At 36.3% G+C, this 18,564-nt stretch overlaps 1 protein-coding gene across 1 annotated transcript in view; it reads left to right on the forward strand.

Moving 5' to 3' along the window:
- NEB (nebulin) overlaps window positions 1–17,288 on the forward strand; it is a 236,581-nt gene extending 219,293 nt beyond the window's left edge. The window contains 10 exon segments of the mRNA XM_017866068.1: window positions 6,812–6,904; window positions 8,868–8,960; window positions 9,250–9,342; window positions 9,647–9,739; window positions 10,595–10,702; window positions 10,810–10,993; window positions 11,344–11,436; window positions 12,594–12,740; window positions 13,035–13,141; window positions 16,717–17,288. Coding sequence (XP_017721557.1) covers window positions 6,812–6,904; window positions 8,868–8,960; window positions 9,250–9,342; window positions 9,647–9,739; window positions 10,595–10,702; window positions 10,810–10,993; window positions 11,344–11,436; window positions 12,594–12,740; window positions 13,035–13,141; window positions 16,717–16,890 — 1,185 coding nt within the window. The 3' untranslated portion in view covers window positions 16,891–17,288.
- The last annotated feature ends 1,276 nt before the right edge of the window (window positions 17,289–18,564 follow it).

Below are 18,564 nucleotides of genomic sequence, written 5' to 3' on the forward strand. Positions count from 1 at the left end.
GAGTATCCTGTGATAAGAAAAGTTTAAACCAAGCAATCTATTCATTAAGTACAAGTCTACTGCAGGCCTACTATATTTAAGGCACCAATGCTAGATGCAACAAAATGGTTGATTTTTCTCATTGGTAAATTTACTATTATTTAATGCATTTTAGGCATGCACTAAGTGGTTATCGAAAATGTGTAATTTAGTGCCCAGTTTTCAAGGTAGTAAAATTTTTTACTACTTTGGAAAAGACAACATAAATATTTATGGAATTTTTCCCCCTGTTCCTTGAATGTTTTTGAGAGCTAGATTGTTTTTATGAGTTTCCCCCAAATAGCCCACATGTAGCTGCTATCTAAAGGATTTACAGTCATTTTACCTTTCCGGGTATTCTAATTATTTTCTACAGGTTATGTACAAAGAAAACTTGGGAACAGGCATTCCAACCACTGTGACTCCAGAGATTGAGAGAGTCAAACGCAATCAAGAGAACTTTAGCTCGGTATTTACAAATATATAAGACACTATTTCCCACAAAAAATTTACCACAATAACCATCTTTTTTAAAGAAAGTAACATCTTAACAATTCTGTGTGTGTGTGTGTTATGTATTATTACCTGACCAAAACCATGTTAATACAAAATGACTCACATTTCCGATTATACTTTAACATTTTCAGTGACTTGACTAGATTTGAAATACTGTAAGTACAATTAACAAGATTTCTCAGCGTTATACTTATATCCTATAACTTAATGCTTTCCATTGTACTTTTTCATTTCCACAATTAGCACTGTAGAGTTCACCATTAAAACTGTGAAAAAAGTAAAAACATTACCCTTACTAAATATTACTTACTAAAAAATTGTCTCCTCACATATAACCCTTCCCCCACTTCCTCCCTTCCTTACTCTCTGCTTGTTTTAAATGTCCTCTGGGTACTTTCTTGTATCTCACAGGTTTTGTACAAAGAAAATTTGGGGAAAGGAATCCCAACAGCTATCACTCCAGAGATGGAGAGAGTCAAACGCAATCAAGAGAACTTTAGCTCGGTATTTCTTAGGGGGCCAAAAAAAAAAAAAAAAAAAAAAAAAAAAAAAAAAAAAAATCCCATAATTTTATTTAAAATAATAACACCTTACAAATGTAAAATTACTAAATTCATATAATGAAAATAATACCAAATATTACCTCAGTTTTCAACCTGAATCTAATTTAGTATTTAGTTCTGGTGTGAAACTTTAACTGTGTTTTCTCTAAAACATAGATATTTATCACTTTCTTTAAAAACCTGTAATACTCTGTTTGCTTCCCCCATTCCTCCTTTAATAACAGTAGGTGTTTCTAACTGGTGTGACACAAGTCAAAAGTAAAATCTAACACCCTTTCAAAAGGACAATGTAAATTAGAATTTTATTTGTATTTATTGTGGCTGTTTGATGTATTCTTTGTTTTTGCAGCTTTTCCTTTTTTAAGTTTTTTTTTCGACGTTTAGATGTTTATTTCTTTTCCGTAAGTTTTGGGGGTACAGGTGGTGTTTGGTTACATAAGTTCTTTAGTGGTGATTTGTGAGATTTTGGTGCACCATATCTGTAGTTTTTAATCCCTTGCCCCCTTTCCCACTCTTTTCTGTAAGTCCCCAAAGTCCATTGTATCATTCTTAGGCCTTTGCATCCTCATAGCTTAGCTCCCACATATCAGTGAGAATATATATTGTTTGGTTTTCCATTCCTGAGTTACTTCACTTACAATAGTCTCTAATCTCATTGGAGGTCACTGTGTTTGCAGTTTTTCTTAAAAGAATGTCATTCTTAAATATTTTCATTCAAAGACAACACAGCAATTCACAGTAAATATAATTTACTTGTCTTGGCTATTTTTTGAATGCTATGTAAGATACAAATAATTTTTCCTTTGGAACACTTTCAGTATCATTGAAAGCTAATATTATTTAGCTTTCAACATTTATTCTTTATTTTGTTCCCCCAAACCTACTTCTCTCTTTTTCTCTCTCTTCTTTCTTTGGTTCCCTAATTTAATGTTACCAATAACTCATGGATATTAATTTCAATTAGTTTGAACGATATTTGATACTCCTGTCTTTGAGAAAAGGCCTACATAAGTCAAGCCACTCCTGCCAGCAGCCTAGCAGCTGTGTTTTTAACTGAAGTCTTTTAGAGACAGACATCCTGTGTGTGACTAAACGTCCAAAGGGGATCTATAGTTACTCTATTTTTAAAAGTTATTGAGGTACTTCATCATAAAACAACAATAAAATACTTTTAGGCTGTTTTTTTTTAGGTTAAGTCTACCTAAAAGATGGGTCCAGGTTGATTTGTTTGTTGGTTTTGTGCACACAGATATTATACAAAGAGAACTTGAGCAAGGGGACTCCCCTACCTGTCACTCCTGAGATGGAGCGAGTCAAACTCAATCAAGAAAACTTTAGCTCGGTATTTGGGAGAAAGCTCTTTAACTCCTTATTAAAAAATAATAATTTCTATAAAACAGAACATCTCACTGTTCATCCCTTTATAATAATCAGTTTAACAAAATCTTTTTTTATAAATCACATCAACTGAATCCTTCTGTTTTCCAGATCTCCTACTCACCATTTGATTCTAACATTTTATACTTTCTATAATAGTCCCTTAAAACTTTTTCTTTCCTTCTCTTTTCACCTTTATGTTATTGTTGGGACTGTTGAAGTTAATTGATTTCTAGAAAAGAAAAACCAAACACTAAAGCTCTTATTTACTTGGAACTCTTTTTATCTGATGTTTCTGGGTTAGAAATGCAAGAAAAGATACTGGACTTGAAGCCACATGTAGAAATGGTGGCTCTTCCATGGCAACAGGGATCTTCTTAACATAGACCCTATTCAGATAAACAGTAGCACCAAGAAAGAAAATTGCTCCATATTGAAACCAAAAGAAATCTTATTTTGGGCCAGGCGCGGTGGCTCACATCTGTCATCTCAGCACTTTGGGAGGCTGAGGCAGGCAGATCGCTTGAGCCCAGGAGGTCAAGACCAGCCTAGGGAACATGGTGAAATTCCATCTCTGCTAAAAATAGAAAAAATTAGCCAAGCATGGTGGCACATGCCTGTAGTCCCAGCTACTTGGGAGGCTGAGGTGGGAGGATTGTCTGAGCCCTGGGAAGTCAAGGTTGCAGTGAGCTGTGATTGAGCCACTGTACTCTAGCCTAGGCAACAGGAGTGAGGCCCTGTCTCAAAAAACAAAAAAAAAAGAGAAATCTTATTTTGATACTTATGTAAAACAAGCCATTTCATGAATAGAAATCCAGGCCTTCTGATTTTTTTTTAAATATACAAATCAGATCATGAGCTTACATTTAATGTTATTTTCTCTTTTATTAATATTGTTGCTGAAAAGCTCCAACACACAAATTGCTATTTGTGTATTATATAATACACAACTCTGAAATTTCTATATCAAGACTTTAGGTTCACTTATACCTGTGATGGAGAATCAAATGTCATTAGGAAAATTTAGATGGATTTTTTTTCTGGGGAGCTGGAATTAACCCAAAATATTTTTAATTGTCAGTTTTAATATATTCTAAAAGTTTGACTCTTTGACATAATTAGATCAGTAACTTTCTTTGGTCCCACTGTCTTTTGTTCTGTTTTGTTTTAATTACTATTCACTAACAATACTTCAATTTAGTTAAATTTTCAATGTTAAGTTAATATGTCTTTTGGAATGTTATATTCATTGTTTTCCCTGTGGACTATTATTATTATTATTCCTTTTATTGAAAGGCTTGCAACAATTTTCAAAATTATTTTCTAATTATTTTCTTCTATACTAGAGTAAGTATATTATTGTTTGTATCTACTTGAAACCTTAATGATCCTGATGATCCCGTACTTTTTTTAAAGTAACCATTTGTGTTAATTTTTACACAGATTGCATTTAGGCAAAATTGCCCAGTGGTGCATAAGCCTATTAGATACTGTGAAAAATAGACAATGCCATATATTGACTTTTAGACTTGACCATCTCTACAACTTGAATGTAATGACAAAGACCAAATTGTCATATTGCATAGATTTGGCCTGTTAAATATTTGTTAGAGCGTAAGACAAACACTTTTTGTAGAGAAAATAAATACTTGCTAATCTAGCTTAAACAATTTTCTATTGTACACTGAGTATTTTAGTGGTCTTAGAAAGTTATTTGTATTTTTTTTCTTAATTCCTGGCACAGGAAATATTTATATTCAAGTTGCAAAAAAAGATGAGTATGAAATACACTGATATTTCACTAAGGAAATACAAAACATGTTCTCACCCAGATCTGTGCCTGAACAGAGAGGCTGACTTGTTGAATTTGTCTTTTCTGTCTATGACGTCTATAGTTTTATACTAGGTTCCCCACAAGGTAGATGAAAGGGCTGTTTTGACTGCTCTTGTTTTTTCTGGATGCTTTCTTGTGTCATACAGGTGTTGTATAAAGAAAACGTTGGAAAAGGGATTCCAATCCCCATCACTCCAGAGATGGAGAGAGTCAAACACAATCAAGAAAACTTTAGTTCGGTATTTAAAAATAAAAAATCCCTTTAACTATTTTAAAAAAGTTTTAAAAAGATTAATGGCTAGATTTTAAAAATCTAATCAACTCATCCCAATAAAAAATTTGACCCCTCTTTTTCCCAACTTAATGCTGCAATTTCCTATGAATCAGTTTTCCCCATTTTGGCAAAACATTAACATAATCATTTAACTTAATAAAAAAAGTGTTATTATATTCCTGCTTTTACAAATGTAACATTCTCAGTGTCTAAGCATCCACATTTATACCGCTTTAGCAAACTGGATCTGAACCTAAAGCTTAAACAAATGTATTTTGCAAAGATCCGACTATGAGCCTCATTTCTTATTCTAACCTTTTCTATCTCTACTGTTATTTGTACAGATATTTTGAAGTTTCTTTTTAGCACCTTATCATTGCTCTCCATTTGCCTTAAACATCGTTGTTCTCAATATGTTCACCCAAACTAAAAATTAAATACTTTGACTTCTTTTGAAAGTGAACAAAAGAAGAGTTGTGTGGATGTGTCTCCATATATACAATGTTTGTAAAACCCAAATATCCTTATGTGACTTATTAATAGCATTTTCAAATCAAAAATAACTTCCTTGGTTTTATTTCCGTCTCTTGCTTGTTTCTATTTTTTTCCCTCCTTTGTAACAAGCTGGGAAAGACTAATTGCTCTCTTTCATGGTTGCTCAGAGCTGCAGAGATTAGTTCAAACAATGAAAATAACGAACTTTCTTTTCATATTTCTTAGTTTTGCTGCTTTTCCTGCATTCCTTTGCTTTTGAAGATGTATTTAGGCTCAAACAGTTTGAGTCTAAAATCTTCTGGTATTTATCTTCCTCTAACTCACTCTCTTCCTCCCTCCCTTCCCACTCCTAACTGCTCCAAAGCAGGGAGAAATGGACTGATTGCTCTTTTTGTTCTGGATGCTTTCTCATCATACAGGTGCTATACAAAGAAAACCTGGGGACAGGAATTCCAATCCCCATCACTCCTGAGATGCAGAGAGTCAAACACAATCAAGAAAACCTTAGCTCGGTATTTTGGAAAGGGGAAAAAATGCCACTTAACTTCAGAATTAAACTGATCTTTATGTTTATTTTTGTTTTAAACCCAATTTCCCTTCCTTTGCTTCTAATATATCTTATATTACAAAAGGATATACTTTCCCATTTCTATAATACAGTTAATGTCAATTTTTTACTTCATCTGATATTTACAAACATGTTTTAAAAATAATGTTTCCGTTTGTGTGGATAACAACACCGAGTTCTAACGGTCTCAAATCCTCATGTGATTGTTTAGGAGGCACCATACTCACAAAAACGAAAAAAAAAATTAACATGGATAACTCTGACAGCCTTTTCCCAGCAGCTGAGGTCCCTGCTTCTCTAGAGGATGCAGATTCCCCATCTCAACAACGGCTTCCACTGAAGTAGTCGGTAGCCTTTTGTCAGCATATAACTTCTGGTTCCTTGGATGACTCTTTTTTCCTCACCCTTAAAACGTCCCAAGAAATGAAATGTTACCCATGGTTGTTTTTCTGGATGCTTTCTCATTGCACAGGTGTTATACAAAGAAAACATGGGCAAGGGAACCCCTTTTACCCGTCACTCCCGAGATGCGAGAGAGTCAAGGACACAATCAAGAAAAATATTAGCTCGGGGTAATTTGGCAGAAGAAAAAGAAAAAAGACTACTTATTTAATGATATTGGAAAACTTTCATGATTTAAACATAATACAGTATTAACCTCACTTTTTAAAGACAACTTAAATTTTGTGAATTTCTTCAAGTGAATTTATCCTTTTTCCTTTGGGGCTACTTCTACGCCTACACCATTCCCATTTCCATAATACAGTTAATTTCGATTTTTTATTTCATCTGATACTTTCAATCATTTTTTTAAAATAATGAGTTTTTCCGTTTGTGTGAATAATAACACTGAGTTCTAACAGTCTCAAATCCTCATGTGATTGTTTGGGAGGCACCGTGCTCACAAAATGGAAAAAACAAAATAACATGGGTAACTGACAGCCTTTCTCCAGCAGCTGAGGTCCCTGCTTCTGTAGAGGGTGCAGATTCCCCGTCCCAACAATGGCTTTCACTAAAGTAGTTGGTGGCATTTTGTTAGCATATAACTTCTGGTTCCTTGGACACAGTTTTTTTTCTTAACAAGGAAGTTGACCTTACCCTTAAAACCTCTCAACAAATGAAATGTTTCTCATGGTTGTTTTTCTGGATGCTTTCTCATTGCACAGGTGTTATACAAAGAAAACATGGGCAAGGGAACCCCTTTACCTGTCACTCCTGAGATGGAGAGAGTCAAACACAATCAAGAAAATATTAGCTCGGTACTTTGGCAAGAAAAGAAAAAAAACTACTTACTGATTTTAGAAACTACTTTCATGATTTAAAATAATACATATTAATCCTACCTTTTAAAGACAACTTAAATTTTGTGAATTTCTTTAGCAAATTTATCCTTTTTTCCTTTGGGCTACTTCTAGCCTAACCCCGTAACAAGGTTGCTTTAATCCATAAAGTTCTAATATCAAGAAGTAACAGATTTTCCAATAAAATATCCTTTTGCTTCTCTCTCTCCAAACTTACTCTCTATCCACTATCCCCAAGGTCTCTTTGTTTTAGATATGCTTGAAATGTAGGATGGGTACATGTCGGGTGGTAGAGTAGGTCCAACGGGGCTCTTTCTTGAATATGATTTTGTTGTATTTTTGTGTCAATGACATCAGGTTCTAATTTACCCTGTCAGATTTGAACAAAGAGACCTTGGGGAAAACAATCCCTGATCCCCTCCTTTATGAATAATGATACAAATTATGATCCAATAGTAGTTTTGGCAATTATCAATTTACTTAAAAATGAAAGTGTCACCAGAATGGCTTTTTGTTTTACCAATTTTCGTTTTTTGTTGTTGTTCTTCAGTTTTACTGTAGTCTTTAACTGCAAACTTTAGTAAACCATTTCCTGTAAGCTTGTGCTCTATGACATACATGGTTGTAAATTATCCAGGGATTGAGGTTTGCCTGGGAGTCCCAGCAAAGACTACAGCTTTCAGTAGCAAATAACCTGTGGTCTCCACATTTCCACTGTCTGTAGGTTTCTCCAGTACTTGAGTGCAGTGCTTCCAAAACATTAGCATGCATCAGAATAACCTGGAGGGTTTGTGAAGCCAGATTGCTGGGTCCTGCTCTAGTTTCTCATTCTGTAGGTCTGTTATAGAGGGGGCCAGAGAATTTGCATTTTTAACAAGTTCTCAATACTGACCTTGCTGTGCAAGGACCCCACTTTGAGAACCACTATTTCAACAGAATTCTTCCTCTTGAATGTCATTTCCTAAATCTCCCATGTTTCCAAGAATGACACTGAGGGGGAGATACCGAGGTTGAGGATTTATCACTATGTGTTATATGTTTCTCATTTTCTATTGATTTACCATGACAGGGATATAAGAGCCAAAAACCTTATTCTTTAATAAGCTTGATGTTGCATGAAACTAAAGTAAGAGGCAGAGTATAGAGGATAGCAAAGAAAAAGGGGGTAGGGGAAACCCTTTGCTTTGTCTGAGGGCCTGCAGTTTTACTGATACGTCTATGAGAGTTTAAGTGCTGCAAAACAGTTCAGTAAAGAAGCTGCTGTGGCTCACGCCTGTAATCACAGCACTTTGGGAGGCCGCGGTGGGAGGATCACAAGGTCAGGAGTTCAAGACCAGTATGACCAACATGGTGAAACCCCGTCTCTACTAAAAAATACAAACATTAGCCGGGCATGGTGGTATACGTCTGTAATCCCAGCTACTCAGGAGGCGGAGGCAGGAGAATTTGTTTGAACCCGGGAAGCGGAGGTTGCAGTGAGCAGACATCATGCCACTGCACTCCAGCCTGGGTGACAGAGCGAGACTCTGTCTAAAATAAAACAAAACAGCTGACATTAGGAGCAGCCTCAACCTTCTCAGTGTGATTGAAGTTCATGCCTGTAACTCCTGTTGAGATCATCTCTCAGGGGCTTGACATTCAGAGACTAGTGGTTAAATGATGGTGGTTTCGCATCCTTTTGAGGAACACCACAGGTCTCTCTTGTAGTCTTCAAGGGTTTCAGGGCAGGGGCCTATCCTGGAAACGTTGTGTCTTGCTGTAACTACACTTAACTTCCTTGGGAAACATACTGCTTTCCATCTAACCTAATTGCCCAAATAGTTTGGGGCCCTAAAGATAATCAAAAGTTATCTGTACCATTTCCTTTTTTGGTAACTGTAACTCTTTTCTTTTGGCTTTTGGATCCATTGGATTCACATAGGTTTTGTACAAAGAAAATGTGGGGAAAGCCACCCCAACCCCTGTCACTCCTGAGATGCAGAGAGTCAAACGCAATCAAGAAAACATTAGCTCGGTATTGTGTTGAGAAATAAAAGTGCTTTTAATTTTGCAAAATAACTCCTGCAGTTTGGCCTGCTCCTAACCCTGTCCCAGGTTAAAAACAAAATGCCAGTTACATTTGCATCTGCTGTAAATATCACACTACATTTACTGTAGCCATTAACTATTTTTAAGCTTTCTTCTTGAGAGGTGTTCTCACTAATAGTAATAGATTAAACATAGCGTTTCCCCCCAACTTGAAATATAATTAATAGTGATTATTACTTCGTAGTGACTTTCGGGCACAACTTTGTATCTCACAGGTGTTATACAAAGAGAACTTGGGGAAAGCAACCCCCACACCTTTTACTCCTGAGCTGGAAAGAGTGAAACGCAATCAAGAAAACTTTAGCTCGGTATTTTAGAAAGGAAAAATAAATCCTTAAAATTTTAACAGCCCTGGCAAACATGGTTATACCACTAATTTATCTTACGGTTTTTCTAAAACTTTTGTGTATCTTTAAAAATTCTTCCTTGTCCACTTAAACAACAAACCAACCCCACGAGGTCACAGTGATTTTACTTAACTTTTGCTTCCTACCATAACATTTTAATGGCTTTACCTTCAGTGTGATATAACTGAGCCATAACACCAGCTAAATGATTTTCAGACCTGGTTTTCTGCTGTCTGATGCCTGGATGCTCTTTTGGCTTCCCTAGGTATTGTACAAAGAGAACATGGGAAAAGCAACTCCGACACCTGTTACTCCAGAGATGGAGAGAGCTAAGCGCAACCAAGAAAACATTAGCTCGGTATTTTCTAGGACTAAAGAGAAATAGTGAAACAACTTGGAAAATAACATTTTAACATCATAAAAACACGCATTTCTCATTCAACTGAAAACACTAAAATGTTAAAGGAGAGAAAATGCAACATCTTGGAAAGTAACGTTTTAACACCATAAAAATTTGCACTTATTCCACTGAAAATTTACACTAAAATTGACATTAACTGTGCTTTTACATTCCAAACCATCATACTAAACATGATAATTGCCAATGTTTTCCTTCCCCCTTATACTTTACTTGAGGTAGTTCTACATAACCAACTATAACAAATTTACTTCCTAACATCCTCAATCTTCTGCTCTCCTATAGTTTTAAGATACTTTATGACATGGGTAATACTCTGAAATGAATGCCTTCTTTGTATATATTTTGGGGTTTTAGTGTCTGGAGGACTTTGATTTCTATATTAGCATACTGGTTTATGAAGTCTGGACATAACCTAAGGAAAATAATCACTTGCTTTAAAGGACAGTTCTTTCAAATTCCCTTCAATATCAGATTTAGAGTCAAATACCATAGAATATGTTGATGCTGTAATTCCTAGCAAATTTCAAGAGGTCACTTTCTTTTCAAAATTATACTGTGCACCTTCTTTGAAAATGAGTTTCATTTTCAAAGTCAAAACAAGTCCTTTCTCTTCTGCTGCGGGCACTCCTGGTCCCCAGATTAGCCTGTTCCAAAACTGGTCATGTGTCTCACTGGGCCCCTTCAGTTGACCCAAGTGTCCCTCACCAACTCCTTCCATCTCTATCTGCTGGAAAGGCTTTGAGGTTTCAGATTTAGGACAGCACCACTCATTCATGGTCTCTCCTCGATCAGGTTCTTTATTCTGATAGCTTCCGGAAACAAATACAAGGCAAAGCTGCCTATGTATTGGATACCCCCGAGATGAGACGGGTGAGGGAGACCCAACGGCACATCTCAACGGTGAGTCGGGAATTCTTTAGGATTGGCTGGCTGCCTGTCAGAATGTGTAAAAAGGGATATATGGTCACACCATCATATTTTCATAAAGCAAATTCGTGACATTTCAGGTGAAATATCATGAAGACTTTGAGAAACACAAGGGCTGCTTCACACCAGTGGTGACAGATCCTATCACTGAACGAGTAAAGAAGAACATGCAGGACTTCAGTGACATTAACTACCGAGGTATTCAGAGGAAAGTGGTAGAAATGGAACAAAAACGGAATGACCAAGATCAGGAGACTATTACAGGTAACTGAGCCTGGGTTGGGGGAGCGGATTAACTTTAAGTTACCTGCCTCTACCCACTTTAAGTGAGCGGGTAGAAGAACTAAAGTGACATTATCTACATCAAGTCAAAATATAAAGGACTTCAATCTGTTTTTTTTAGGGGTGCAAGAAAGCTCCTATTATCTCAGTTTACAAAGCTGGTATCTCTTCTACCTTATCTTTGTTCTCCTCTGAGGAGAAGACATGACCCAGAATCTAAGCTGGAATAAGTGTGATTCAATCCTCTGGTGGTTGTTAAAATTCATGCCTTGGTTTTCAAGTTATTGGAAAAGTCCAAAAACACTTGTTCTGATCACTGGTTTCCCTTTCAGGTTTACGTGTCTGGCGTACTAATCCTGGTTCGGTTTTTGACTATGACCCAGCAGAAGACAACATCCAGTCCCGAAGCTTACACATGATTAATGGTGTGTTACGCTGAAAAAGGCTTACAACATAAACATCACCATTTAGTATGCTAGAGTCAATGACTTTTATTTGGGCTCTGAAGTTCCTTCCTTCCAGGGTTTTCCGTTTTCTGAGCTGCCCATTTGGCATAAAAATACCTTGTTAACTAGTGAGCAAAACTTATTTTCTAGACAAGTTCAAGTTAGAAAAAATTTTGTTTCACCACCTCAGTGCATGTTTCCTTCAGGCCCATTATTATCATTTCTAATTTTTTTCCAAAGAAAAAACAGTAGTAAATCTTTCTATTGGAGACATAACGAAAATACACAGGCAAAGGGAAGAGAAAGGATTTGAACTTTAGGAATTTCCTGAGCTCTATTGCATCAAGGAAGATTATTCATTACACAAAGCAGGCTGCACAACTTTATGTCTTCTATTCATGTTAAAAAGTAGAATACTAGCCTGGAAAACAGAATGAGACCCCCTTCTCTACAAACAAAAAAAAAAAAAAATTAGCCACGAGTGGTGGTGTACACCTGTAGTACCAGCTGTTCAGGGGGCTGAGGTGGGAAGATAGCTTGAGCCTAGGAGGTTGAAGCTGCAGTGAGCTGTGATTGTACCACTGCCCTTCAGCCTGAGCAACAGAGACCCCATCTTCAAAAAAAAAAAAATTTAAAAAGTAGAATATTAAGTAGAGACAGTCCTCAAGGGATTTGTACTCCAGTTTTCTGATGAAAACAGAAGTAAATCCATGGTTGCATTCTGACACGTGCAATTTTAAATGTCTGCCCATGGTATTTTAGGAACACAGAGAAAGACTAAATTGATTTGCAGTTAGGGAAGACTTTCTGGAGAAGTTAAAGATGGAGTCTGAATGTGAATATTACTATCGATTCATTTTGGTGAGCCAGGAAAACTGGCAGGGCAGAGGGGAGATGTTACAAATAGACTCTTGGATTTGAAACCTGGCTATATGACTTAACTGTTCCATGACCTTTGGTCATTTACTTAAGCTCTCATCTGTAAAAATAAGAAAGACAAACCTACATCAGAATAACTGTGAGGGCCTGACCCACGGGAAACTACTTAAAACCATGCTTGGCAAAGATAACAATAACTGAGATTCAATAACTGTTAGGCATTACTAACATAGAAATTTTTGCTACATCTCTCCCAGTCCAAGCTCAGCGCCGCAGCCGGGAGCAGTCACGATCTGCCAGTGCACTGAGCATCAGTGGGGGTGAGGAGAAGTCTGAGCATTCAGAAGCGCCAGACCACCACCTTTCAACTTACAGCGACGGGGGTGTCTTTGCAGTCTCAACAGGTACAAGTGCATGGCGCTGACTTTGGCAGTCCCACCCAACCAGCTCATTGGTGGTTACTGTAAGAGATGCTTTGAGTAAAAAAATAAATTTAAAAAATGTTGATCCTTTCTTTTAATGAGACAAGACTAGAATTGTGGAGGGTTGCATGAAGGTAGATGTTTCATTTTCCCTGATTTCTCTTTTTGAAAATCGTTCTAAGTTGGGGGGAAAAGACATCACTCAGCTGCTAAACACAGATTAAAGGATACGTAGCCATTTTTCTTCTTATAAAGAATTTCCCCCCTTCTTTTCAGCTTACAAACATGCAAAAACCACAGAGCTCCCACAACAACGATCATCTTCAGTTGGTACCCAACAGACAACGGTATCTTCCATCCCATCTCATCCATCTACTGCTGGAGTAAGTGAATAATAACTCACTTAAGTAAATTATTCTTAATTTTTGATATGTGCAAACATGAGTGTAAGTATTAGGTATTATGGTCTTTTTTTTTTTAACCCAACCTTCTATTTTATATAATGCTCTTTTATTACATGTTTCATATTAATGATAATATCAAAAAACTTTCATTATCAAACTCAAATTAATGAAAAGCATTATTCAATGATCTTTTTTAAAAAAACCCAAACCTAGAGCAAAAGCATCAGTTTTGGCTCATTGGTCTCACCTACTATCTTAAACATTTGCTGCTTGGAATCATTTATAGCTTGGGCATAGTGAATCATGCCTATATTGCCAGCTTTGGGAGCATAACACTTTAGGACTGATATGAACAATCTTTGTATGAAGACAACTGTCTTTACTAAATGATATACAAGGACTAGATAAGTGTTAGACCTATTACATTTAAGGAAGGGAATATTGTAAAGTTCTAATTTTCCCTGAAATAAACCAATGCATTCATTTCCAATATAAATCCCAATAGCATTTAAAAAAACTGTGCTAATCCTAAAATTTGAAAGAGATGCAAGAATAATCAAGTAAAATTTGAAAATGATAATACTTAAGGACTCAACTAAAAAAGAGCAAAACATACTATAAAGCTATTAAAATTAAATATAGATTTAGCATGGCAATAGATATAAAAATAGATGAAGTCCAGAAACAGACCCTAAAAGAATTATAAATCAGCAGGAAAGGCATAAGTTATTTAATTACATGATCTGAGGTAACCAGTTATCTGTTTAGTAAAATAATAAAATTAGATACCCATCTCAAAGCATAAACTGTAGCTGTACCAAAGATTTAGATGTAAAATACAAAATTGTAGAAGTAAAAAGAATAGTGGAGAATTTTTTTTTTTTTTTTTTAGAGACAGGGTCTCACTCTATCACCCAGGCTGGAGTGCAGTGGCACGATCACAGCTCACTGCAGTCTCGACTTCATGGACTTAAGCAATCCCCCAGCCTCAGCCTCCAGAATAGCTAGGATGATAGGCATGTATGCTATGCCAGGCCAATTTTTTTTTTTTTTGGTAGAGGCTCATTATGTTGCCCAGACTGGTCTCGAACTCCTGGGCTCAAGCCCTCTGCCTGCTTTGGCCTCCCAAAATGCTGGGATTACAGCCATCAGCCACTCAGCCCAGCCACAATAATTTTAAAATATAATGGGGAAAGCCTTCCTAGGCAAATTCCAAAGTCTAGAAGTATAAAAGCCTGGCCAATTTGATCATAAAATTTTAAATGTTTCCATAACAAATACAAACATGTCAGACTGGGAGAAAACATTTACAGAATACATAACAAAATATTAATATTGAAAAGAATAAAGCACTCTAAAATTCACTAATAATTCCCCTCACCCTCAAAATAGGATTTGGAAGACTAAGAATAGGTAATTTATGGCAAAATAAATAAAAATGGCCAACAAAAAAAGATGTTCACCATGACTAGCAACCAGGAATATAAAAATAAAAGTGCTAGTAACCAGGAATATAAAAAGTAATAAAGTATATAATACAAAGTATCCAATTGAATCAAATATGATCATATTGTATCATATTCAAACATTTTAATAGCAAACTTTAAAAATTAGGACAGGAATGGTGGCTCACGCCTGTAATTCCAGCACTTTAGGAGGCTGGGGTAGGAGGACTACTTGAGTCCAGGAGTTTAAGACCAGCCTAAGCAACAAGGCAAAACCCCATCTCTATTTGTAAAATTATTTATATATATATATATATGTAAGTTTAAACACATATAACATTTGACCTAAAACTTTCACCTTTAAAAGCTTTTTCTTCAGAAATAATTTGCCCAAAGATAAATGCTAAGATGCTCATTATAGCGTAAGAAAAAATGGTAACAACTAAATGTCCAGAAAAATGAAAATGGCTGAATAATTCGTGATATTACTAAAATGTGAAATTATCTGCAGCAGTCAAAAAGGGTAAGACACAGATATATTTATATGGAAAGACTTCCAAGCTATATTAAATGGAAAGAACAAATCACAGTATTATTTATAGTAATGTTCCACTTATGCAAAGGGGAAAGGAAATCTATTTGTGAATTTGAATATATGCATGTGTATTTCAGAATGCAAAAAAAACCCATATAGGTTATATCCAAAACTACTAACCAGTGGCTGCTCCTAGGAAGAAACTTTTGATATTATCAATTATTATATACCTCCAAATTATTACAATTTTAACACTGTGGAGGATAGCTTTGAGAAACTTTTACACTGGTATGCTCCCAAATTCCCAGAGTGAAAGATGACATGCAATAGTGCTATGGGTTTTCAAATTCTTCTCTAAAATACAAGATTGACCTCTTCAAAAGGTAGGAAAAGGCCATAAATAGAAGTAGCAGCATATTCTCTTTTCTGTCAGTACATACACACACACGTTCGCGCACACACAATTTTATGGATACATAACTTAGTATGAAGTTCATACTTTGAAGTGTACAATTCAATTTTTTTTTTTAGTTTTTTTCAACCATCACCATAATCTAATTTTAGAATGTTTTCATCACCATAAAAAAAACTGTATATTCAGAACTCTTCTGGTGAATTAAAAACAAACAAATGCTGGTGCCCACTGGCATTCATTCTTCATCCCCAACTTATCCCTTTCTGCTCCATCCAATCCCAGGTATCCATTTCCTGTCACTATATTATTTGGCTACCCAAGACATTTCATATAAATAAAACCATACATATACTGACTTTGGTGCATGGCTTCCTTTACTTTTGAAGTTCATCCATGTTGTATCATGTATTAGTACTTTATTCTTGTTACTACCCAATAATAGATCTGTATGGATATACTACATCTTGCTTATGCATTCATCAGTTAGTGGGCATTTAAGTTATTTCCACTTTTTGACTATTAAGAGTAATGCTGCTATGGACATGGATGTACAAATTATTGTGCAGACCTATGTCTTCATTCTTCTTGGGTATACACCTAGGAGTGGAATCTGCTGGGCCATAGGGTAATGCTGTATTTAACATGTGGTAACTGCCAAATTCTTTTCCAAGGTGGCTGCACTCTTTTTCCACTCCCACAGTGGTTTATGAAGGACCTAATTTCTCCACATCCCCTCTAACAAACATCTGTTACTGTCTGTCTTTTTTATTATCACCATTCTGGCATGTGTGAAGGGGTATCTCATTGTGGTTTTAATAATTTGCATTTTCTAGATAACTAATTTTGAGCATCCTTTTGTGTACTTTTTGGCTATTTGTCTATCTTTTTTGGAGAAATGTCTATTCATATCCTTTGCCTCTTTTGGTGGGGGAAGTCATCGAGTTGTAGGAGTTCTTCATATGTTCTGGATATTGTTTATCAGATATATGATTTGCAAGTATTTCCTATTTTGTGGGTTCCTTTTACTTTGTTGATGGTTGCACATTCTCTTTTGTTCAACTTAAGTTTGTGCAGTCCTGAGAGATCTTACAAATAGATGTGTGCTAACTGTTGCAAATCCAACATATAATATTTCCCCTTTTTCCATCCCCACGAATAGAAAATCTTCCGTGCCATGTATGACTATATGGCTGCTGATGCAGATGAGGTGTCTTTCAAGGATGGAGATGCCATCATAAATGTTCAAGCTATTGATGAAGGTTGGATGTATGGCACTGTGCAGAGGACTGGCAGGACCGGAATGCTCCCAGCCAACTACGTTGAAGCTATTTAGGCATTTCAAAGCATCACACTTGTCTGCAGGACCTACAGATCCTGCTAGACTCTCCACTGTTACCTAAGTTCTCAAACTGCCTATGGTTTTTCTGTGTCAGTGTGATTTATGGTAGTACCATCCTTTCACCTTTGGGTTTTAAAATAAATTGCAGAACAGACATTGTAAAAGCTTCTGCAATATTATTTCTGTGCCTAGAGTCTTTCTCCATTATAAACATGTTTTAACATTATTTCTTTTCTAAAACAGGGATTTTGAATATGCCAAACACATTAAAGGAAAATAGCAGAGATGTTCACTTTTCCTTGCTTACTGATTGAAAATGCTTATTATTCAGTTCTGAAATTATAAACTTACAATCAATACAAACTAGCAGCTAATAAAACCTCTAAATCTGCTACACTCTGGATGGAATGAGCATTATTTTAATGGTTTTAATATCTATAAAATTCAATGAGCAAATTCTACATAAAATTACTAAAAAATTATCTAAATTTTAAAAATGTTATGCGTAAGAGTAGACATTCTCAAAATTCGATCTATACTTGCATTCAACAAGCTTCTCTTACAGTTTTAAGAACACCTGTGGACTCCAATCCTAAACTTCAGGGCTTCCCATCTGCATCCAGTAGGATGGCAGCATGTGGCAAAGGCAAAGGGATGAAGCAACCATAATGGCTTAATGTTTAAGACTGTTCTTCCTAGAAGGCAGGTAAGTCCCTGTAACTTTACAGGCACAGCAATGCTGTCTCAAGCTTCTTAATGTGTCTGAGACTCACAGGGAGCGAATGCTCTTACAAAGAGTGCACTCACTTGCGAATGACCAACATACACCTGTATGCCAGGCACTAGGTTAGATGCTGAAGCTCAAGTGAAGAACAAGAGACAGTTGGTGCCCTTAGGGAATTTACAGACCCAAGAAAAGGCAGATTATGCCTAACCATCCAAATGGTGCCAGAGATTGCTACTCTCCTGCTCCCAAGTCTTCCATCTTGCCTTAAACTGGATAAAAATGCAAGTTAGGTAACAATTCTATTGTGATTTCCAACTCCCAAACTTTTAGAATACTGAAGTATATGCTATCTCCATTACAATGAGCCATTTTTTTGTTTGGAGACAGAGTCTCGCTCTGTTGACCAGGCTGGAGTGTAGTGGCCCAATCTCTGCTCACTGCAGCCTCTCCCTCCTGGGTTCAAGCGATTCTCGTGTCTTAGCCTCCTAAGTAGCTGACTAGCAGGTGTGCACCACCACTCCAGGTTGTTTGTATTTTTAGTAGAGACAGGGTTTTGCCATATTGGCCAGACTGGTCTTGAACTCCTGACTTCAGAGGATCCACCCACCTCACCCTCCCAAAGTGCTGGGATTACAGGCCTGAGCCACTGGACCTGACCTGGCTGGTTTAGTTTTAAATTTCCTAATTTCCTATTTATTTTATCGGTTTGCCAAGGCACACTTTGCAGTTGCTATTGCAAAAACAGAACTTTTGCCTCTTACAGATTTTTCTTTAAAGCCTGGAAAATGTTCAACATGCAGCTGACTTTCCAAGATCCTCAGGTTCCACATCCACGGATTCAACCAACCATGAATCAAAAATATTCAGAAAAAAGATGGTCACATCTGTACTGAACAGCTGGACTCTTGTGATTAGTCCTTAAAGAATACAGTATAACATAT

This window comes from Rhinopithecus bieti, unplaced genomic scaffold (genome assembly GCF_001698545.2).
Source record: "Rhinopithecus bieti isolate Rb0 unplaced genomic scaffold, ASM169854v2 scaffold_81617, whole genome shotgun sequence".
Taxonomy (NCBI): Eukaryota; Metazoa; Chordata; class Mammalia; order Primates; family Cercopithecidae; genus Rhinopithecus; species Rhinopithecus bieti.